The sequence below is a fragment of the Grammomys surdaster genome, unplaced genomic scaffold (genome assembly GCF_004785775.1).
Source record: "Grammomys surdaster isolate TR1022 unplaced genomic scaffold, NIH_TR_1.0 752, whole genome shotgun sequence".
Classification (NCBI taxonomy): Eukaryota; Metazoa; Chordata; class Mammalia; order Rodentia; family Muridae; genus Grammomys; species Grammomys surdaster.
Genome location: NW_021605171.1, coordinates 5,611,676 through 5,620,341, shown reverse-complemented (window position 1 = coordinate 5,620,341; position 8,666 = coordinate 5,611,676). Strand labels below are relative to the sequence as shown.

The window sequence follows — 8,666 nt, the reverse complement described above, 5'->3', positions numbered from 1 at the left end:
CTTTCTTTCTTTCTTTCTTTCTTTCTTTCTTTCTTTCTTTCTTTCTTGTTTCACACAGTTTCAGTGTATGATCAGATATATTTCTAAGTGTTAGAAATGCTATCATGTGTTCATTACTGGCAACTTTTTCTTTCTTTTTATGCCAAAAGTAAATGTCATGTAATAAACACATCTTAAATTCCTGTTGCAATGTGAGTGTCACTCATTTTGTAAATACAACTAATTTTACTACCTGTTATTGTAAACAATTTTGAAGTCTTATATCTATATTTCCGTCCACTGTTTTAAGTTTTTCTCTGTGATTTTCGAACACTCGTGAGTTCGCAATGTAAGCCTTGCACCTAATTACTAGACACTTGACAATAGACTCATATACTGACACCAGGTATTTACTCATATAAAAAACACAGCCCCACCTGTTTTCATCACAACTAGACCTGGGATTGCCATAGAGCAGCCTCTGTCACTGCAGTGAATAGCAGTTTCCTTTTGCCTTTTGTCTTCAGAATCATTGGTGTATACTGGTAATTGACTTTTTTTTTGTCAGATTTCTGTCAAGAATGTGATTATCTCTTATGAATTCTAGAAATTTTTTTCAAATGTCATAAATGTACATGGGGAAAAATTATTTTCATTAATACATGTAGTTAGTGTTTGATTTTAAAACTTTAATCTCTCTACACATGCATCTTTCTGATTAAAACTTATGTGTTTACTATTTATTATCTTGTTCTCTATAGCTCTAAAATCAAGGAGTATTGATGATCTGCTAAAAAATATAGTAAAAGAACAATTTAAAGTCTTCCAAGATGACATGCAGGAAACTATTGCTAAGGTCTTCAAGACTGTGTCACGTCTATCAGAGGACTTGGAAAGTACCAGGCAGGCAGTTCTACAAGTGAACCAGTCCTTTGTTTCAGTGACAGCCCAGCAAGACTCTGCTTTAACGCAAGAAAATCAACCCACATGGAAGGACATCACAGATCTAAAGAAAAGCATCACGAACATTAGGCAGGAAATGGCTTTGACCTGTGAGAAGCCTGTCAAGGAACTGGAAGCAAAGCAATCTCATTTGGAAGGAGCACTAAGACAGGAGCACTCACAGATCGTTCTGTATCACCAATCCCTCAATGAAACTCTCTCTAAAATGCAAGAAGCGCACACGCAGCTGTTATCAGTTCTACAAGTATCGGGAACAAAGAATGTTGCCACCGAGGAATCAGTCAACAGTAATGTCACTAAGTATATATCTGTGCTACAGGAGACAGCAAGCAAGCAAGGTCTGATGCTCCTGCAGATGCTCAGCGATTTGCATGTCCAAGAGAGCAAGATCAGCAACCTGACCATCCTTTTGGAGCTAGAGAAAGAATCAGCCAGGGGAGAATGTGAAGAAATGCTATCTAAATGCAGGAATGACTTTAAATTTCAACTCAGGGACACAGAAGAAAATCTGCATGTGTTAAATCAAACATTATCTGAGGTTATCTTTCCCATGGACATAAAGGTGGATAAAATGAGTGAACAGCTGAATGATTTGACATATGATATGGAGATCCTCCAGCCTTTGCTGGAGCAGAGGTCATCACTTCAACAGCAGGTTATACGTGAGCCAAAGGAACCCACAGTTACACGCAGAGAGTTACAAAACCTGATCGGTGCCATCAACCGACTGAATGTCCTTACCAAAGAACTTACAAAAAGACACAACTTACTCAGAAATGAAGTGCAAAGCCAAGGTGAAGCCTTTGAAAGACGCATCAGTGACCATGCCTTAGAAACAGAAGATGGCCTAAATAAGACAATGACTGTTATAAACAATGCCATCGATTTTGTTCAAGATAACTATGTGTTAAAGGAGACTTTAAGTGCTACGACATATAATCCCAAGGCTTGTGAGTGTAACCAAAATACGGACACTATTTTAACATTTATTTCTGAATTCCGGCATTTGAATGATTCTATTCAGACTTTGGTCAATGACAATCAGAAATACAATTTTATTTTGCAAATTGCTAAAGCCCTTACAGCTATCCCTAAAGATGAAAAACTAAGCCAGTTAAATTTTCAAAAGATTTATCAAATGCTCAATGAAACCACTTCCCAGGTGAACAAATGTCAGCAAAACATGAGTTATTTAGGAGAAAATATGCTCTCAGTAACAAAGAGTGCCAAAGAGATTGAAACTCGTTTACAAGGCATTGAATCTAAAGTTACCAAGACACTCATACCTTACTATATTTCATTTAAAAAAGGTGGAATACTATCAAATGAGAGAGATGTTGATCTTCAGCTGAAGGTATTAAATACAAGATTTAAGGCACTGGAAGCAAAATCCATCCATCTTTCAGTGAGTTTCTCTTTGCTTAATAAAACTGTCCATGAGCTTTCAATGACATGCCATAATGCTTCTATAAGTACATATGGACAGAATGCATCCATACCCATGTGGACCAAAGACTCTCTGCCAGACAGTCACAGTTCTCAGAAAAGTCTGAAAGAATTTGTGGAATCAATAATTGAAATAAAAACTCAAGCTGCCTTATCTAATTTAACTTGGAAAGTTGATCGATTGTTATCTGATAGTCTGGCAAATATTGTCAAGCCTCAGAGGCAAATAAAACTGCAGAAGAAACCCAATCCTCTTAAGAAAACAGTGAACGTGACCACTATCCTGATAGGACGAACACAAAGGAACACAGACACCATTACACATCCGGGTAAGCTGGAATTGAAAAACAACTTTGAACCTCTTTCGTGCTATAGGTTACATGCTACTGAGCAGATCCTAATATATAGCCAGGATGAGGCATGGAAGGCACTTACTCATACTTGAGCAAAGTAGGGTGCAAGGTGACAGATAAACTCTACTGCATCTGATTGAATGTACATTAGATGTCAATGCACAGCTGAACTCTAGGATGTCCTGTCTACATGTTTCAACTCTTTCATACTAGAACACTGTAAACTAGTTAAACTTGCTCATAATAAAAGCATGTCTCTATATAGCTAGTTAAAGAAATGTATTATATAATGAGTTTCTTAAGTAAGGACATAAATTAATGTGGGCGTTTAGTGATTACAATTTGAAATACGTGCTAAGTAAATATATCCAGAAAATGACTGCCTTAATGACTATTTAGGAATTGGATGTAAGTATATCCCAGCAAGCAATTAATGTAAAAGACAAACAAAAGTTCACTTATCTGTGATTTTCTAAAGGGTAAGATACCTTTAAAAGCTCAGAGCACTGGTTTAGGTGCAGTGACATTATGATTCAGAAGCCAAGCATTGTCTCACAGACCAACAATAGGACACAAGTTAGGATCATGCTAATTAAATGTGGGCCAACACAGTGAGGGTAAGAAGAGGGAGTTGGAAGGAGACTTTAAAACTGCTCTGATGGTGTAATCAATAGAACACACGAGCACTGAAAAGAGTAGGGACCCAAGAGTCAGGTCTTCATTCTGGTCCTCACTGTAACACTAAGTTTCTATTTTAGTTAGTAGCCTTAAAATAGAACACAACAAACAAGCAAACAAAAACCATTCTTCTGCATCTATTTCTTCTGCTGAAATGAAGGGACTGCAGTCGGTAACCTACTTCGACACTGGGAGACGTACTGCAGTTTGGCACTGATGAGAATGACCACTGTTCACAGCCTGGATGCAGGGCATGTGCAGAGGAGAGAAATGCATTCTGAAGCTCAGAAAGGGTGTAATGAGAGGATACCATCAACAGATGTTGCTGAGTTCTCTCACTTGAATGACTGACTTGATATTTGAATTAAGTGATTAATATGAAGTAGCTTTGATTTTTATTTTACTGCTTGGGGCCCTGATAAAACTTCTTGCTATTTAGTTACTTATTTATTTATTAGTCAAATTTTATAGTCTTATTTACTGAGGTTAATAATTAAAATTTCTTTATTGCATCTCAATTAAGACACCAATAATGCTGCCAAGACAATAAAGAAGCCTTGGCCCAGTTCCTAGTGGGCTGTAGCAATCACTGTCAGTGAATTCACTTTCTTAGGAATGGATCCTTTCAAGTAGATCTGTGTTTGCTCACCAGTAACCTGGTTCTGCTGCTGTGGACTATAAACTGGTGGGACCAACAAAGACTAGATAAGGTAATAAAAGCAGAGATAGTGGCTAAAGCACCTGAGGGGCTGGAGGATGACTCACAGGGAAAAGTGCCTTCTATGAAAGCCTGTGGGCCTGAGTACAAGTCCCAGAACCCATGCAATCAGCCTGTGAACATCTGTAATCCTAGAACAGTGGACCAGAGACAGACAGGTCCCTGAAACTCACTGGCTAACCAGTCTAGCAGAAACGTTAAGATGCAGGTTCATGGAAGAGACCCTATCTCAAAAAGAAAGACTGTGAACCATTGAGGAAGGCATCTGACATCACCCCCCCCCCCGCTCCTTTACAGTAACATACTCAGATACACACAAGTGCACACACACAAGCATGTGTACTACACAATACACATGGAGACACATAGAGACAACACACATAAAATTAAAGAAAGAAAGAAGGAAAGGAAAGAAGGGAGGGAGGGAGGGAGGGAGGGAGGGAGGGAGGGAGGGAGGGAGGGGGAAGGAAGGAAGGGAGGAAGGAGGGAGGGAGGGAGGGAGGAAAGAAGGAAGGAAGGGAGGGAGGGAGGAAGGAAGGAAAGTCATTATAAAATAAAATAGTTCATTTGATATACCTTTATATCAGTTGTGCGACACATCAGCCAGCACCTTGGCTAAGTTTGGCTTTGTCCTTTACACTTATCTTAACGAAAAGCACAAGCTGTATCAAGTTTCCCTATGCCCTTTGACTCTTGATATTGCAGGGTAGAACCTGTACTACATTTTCTTCCATATAACTAAAACCATGGGGTAACACCATTATTTCTGGAATCTCTTTGTCATATTATTCATGTCAGCAATATTTATAATATGTGATTTTTAGAGAATAATCTGTATATTAGTTTAAATTTTGATAAACGATAACTTACTTTGAAGCTCGGCACTAATACTGTACTACTTTACATGTTTTTTTTTTAATTAACATTCACTCCAGGCTTTGTAGATATACTAGATAATACTGCTTGATTGAACAGTACCTACAAGACAAGTATTATCATTTTACTTTAAAGAACCAAGAGGAAGCAGAAAGATAAATCACAGTATCGTCTAGCTATCATGTGCCCTGATCTACTGCCTCAGGCTCCATCCTTAGTCCTCAGGTGCAGGGATGGGAGACTGTATCCATCTCTCTTCTTCCTTCTGCTTTTCTCTTCTGCATTCCGTACTCTTCAGAGTACGATTATGATTGAGCATTTCATGTGGTCAATGTTGATATTCTAGAAAGTTTTCTTTATCAAGGATTTAAAGACCAGCAACCAAGTCCTGTCATGAACTCTGCTGAAGTCAAGGTACTGTTTTCAGTTCGACTTTCCTGTTACCTTGCAACAGGCAGTTACCAAAGTCTCATGAGTTATTTATGAAATCTGCTTCTACTGGATGTAGTAAAAGGTAGGGCTTACATTCAGTTATGGTAAATATGGTATCTGCCAAGCCAATGCTGAGAAACTATTCTGGCTTAGTTACTAAATACTTGATTTGTTTCTAAACAGTATTCAGGTAGATTTCAAAGATTTTTGGTTTTGTTTTAGTATCATGTTTGGAGGTTTGTTTGTACAGCAATTGGCTGACTATGTTCTCAACCCTCCCCAAAGTCTTTGTAGAATAGTTTCTTTCTAGAGTATTTTTTATTTAGATGATTTTCTATATTATTTGAAATAAGACTTTTAAGTACACATTAAGATAAGGTATGTTTGATAAAGATGACCTCTGTGGAAGATGGCTAACTGTAAGGCACTTCAGTTATGAAGGCTGAATGAATTTAGAATTCATCATCTATTTTAGAAAATCTGAGAACCACACACATTCAGTGATCCCCCTGTACAACTACAGTGCCTGGAATAAATTGGTCTCACAGTTAAAATTATACTTAAAACACACACACACACACACACACACACACACACACAGAGAGAGAGAGAGAGAGAGAGAGAGAGAGAGAGAGAGAGAGAGAGAACAAGTATAGCAAAAAAAAATCATAAAGACTCAGAAAATCCAATAGGCTTCTTTGTGTTCCCTACATGAAGGGAACAATGTCTCTATGCTCCTTAATAAAGAAAAACTGTAGTAGAATGTGCACCATATTTCTTCTTAGAGAAGCCCCTTGGCTTTCAACAGCTGCCAGTAACCATACTATGCTTAGCAGGCATAGAAACCCATCCTCTACAAAGGCAGTCACTTAGGAGAAAGAAAAAATTCTAACTAAGTACAAAGCAACTATGTAAGGATGATACAACTTTTTCTCAGTTTAATTCATATATATATATATATATATGAATTTCTTTTTCTTCATACCCAATTTCTTTTTGTGTTTTAGATAGTGTATATGATTTGTACAGAATAACAGCTTTCACCATGGCATTTTTTGCATGCTTGTCATGTATTTCATTCCTTTCACTTCATCCTAATCTCTTTCTGCTCTTTAGTTAGCCTGCCTCTTTGAAGATTAACTCTTTTGTGTGCATGGAAGTCTTAAAGATACACTTTGTGTCAGAATTGGATATAAGCCTGTCTACTAGGAATGGTTTTCCTTTTTCCTATAGATAAAATATATCAGAGTTGAATAGAATATCAAATGAACAATGTTGTGTTTTATTTAAAAAAAATAAAAAGACCAGGATATGTCTTATAGAGCTTAGTATCATGAGGTAAGAGAGGCACCTCGGTGCCCATGCTAAGGAATCCTTCCCCATGAGGTACCAGCCAGAACTAAAGTTTGGAACATTTTGTCTGATGGTGATGGGGGGGGGGGGATTGAACAGGTTTTGACTGCGTTTACCTTCCCACCACCTAGCCTTGCGTGCTTGCATATGCTAGAACCACAGGAGCTTCCTTAGCTGACATGAAGATTGGAGAGATTACGAGCTGCTGCACACATTAAATACAATTAATCTATTTTCTTGCTGATCATTAATTATATTTTTCATTTGAAACACTTCAAAATGGCACTGTATTTTATGTATTGATTATCAAATCATTTTTTAAGATTAGTCAATACTGATATGAAAATTCTTTTTACACTGCATAATTTAAAGTACTAATTTGAACTCCTAGACCTGGGGAGATGGCTCAGTGGGTAAGCTTATGTGTTCTGCAAACATAAAGACCTAAGTTTGATTGCACAACACCCTAACAAAACCACAAGACGTGACACACATGATAATGATCCCCACATAGGGAGAGGTGGAAATAAACGGACCCTAAAAGCTTTCTTGCCAGCCTAGCTGAAATAGTGGGTTTCCCACTCCTTGTTTCAAAAGAGTAAGGCCACAGAGCATACCCAATGTCCTATACACACACTCACACACATACACAACCATCAATAGATAAATAAAATTTCAACTTTTTAAATACAGACTTGAGAGAAATCAGCAGGCCAATCTTGTTTGGAAATTCTCAATGTAGTAAAAATTAATCAGCTGAAAATACCAGTAACCAAGGGTCCTAGAAAAGGGTCAGGAAGCACAAGCTCAGTAGATGTTCACATCCAGGTACATTTCCTGACCCACTAAAGCAAATTAGAACTGAAGAAAAGTATTCAGCAACCTACTGTTGAAGAATAATTTGATAATACAAAGGCGACATCAGCAGTAAACTGATTGTCAGCAAGGAAGAGATTACATAGACAAAATTATATGTCCATTTATTTATTATTTTATTTTTCAAAAATTTGCTTGAGTAATATCAGAATTCAAACATAGCTCAAGAAAAATGATGTTAAACAACTTCCGAGATTACAGATACAGTAAACACAAATAATTTGTCTTTAATCATGTCATGGTAATGTATAGTGTTGTGCTAAAACTCATTTACATAGCTTTTCTCATCAATGAATGTCTGAGCTTGGATTCCAGAGGAAACCAAGTTCATTTCATATTTCAGCTCTTATATGGCATCTCCATGGGCTGTAAAAAATCCACCTCCAGTTACATACCAGTTTTTTATTTTTATCTTTTGGGTCATTTTCAATTTTACTCTATTTTAAATATTGCTACACACACAAAGCTCTCTGTGAATTAAGCCTAAAAAGCTTAATAAATGTAACCCAGCTTCTTTTCAGAAATCAATTTGTATTCTCTAAAACAACTTATAAAAGGTCCTGAATGTTGTACGATCTACACACCAAAACATACACATATATATTTCACAATAGAAGGTTTTAACAAACAATGACATCTACATATTAGACTATTAGGTTCACATGTTTCACATTTGTGCAGACAGTGGTTTAGAGGCCTAGTGCAGTTAAGAACATTGTACTCCAGAGCATTTGGAGACAAATAAAAATATTAATCATAAAATCTAATAAGGATAAATGGATACCGTCTTAGTCACCATTCTATTTCTGTGAAGAAATACTAGGACCAAGACAATTGTTGTAAGACAAGCATTTAATAGGGGCTTGCTTATAGTTACAAAAATTTAGTCTATTGTGGGGAGCATAACTGTAGTGTGACATGCAAGCAGGCATTGGAGCAGTAGGTGATAGCTATATTCTGATCCATAGGAAGAGAGAGGGGGGGGAGGGAGG

The 8,666-nt window shown here is 37.2% G+C and overlaps 1 protein-coding gene across 1 annotated transcript in view; it reads left to right on the top strand.

Moving 5' to 3' along the window:
• Window positions 1-8,666, top strand: part of Mmrn1 (multimerin 1) — a 44,044-nt gene that overhangs the window by 26,810 nt on the left and 8,568 nt on the right. Inside the window, exon 6 of the mRNA XM_028782460.1 lies at window positions 741-2,717. Coding sequence (XP_028638293.1) covers window positions 741-2,717 — 1,977 coding nt within the window. The remainder of the gene's footprint in view (window positions 1-740; window positions 2,718-8,666) is intronic.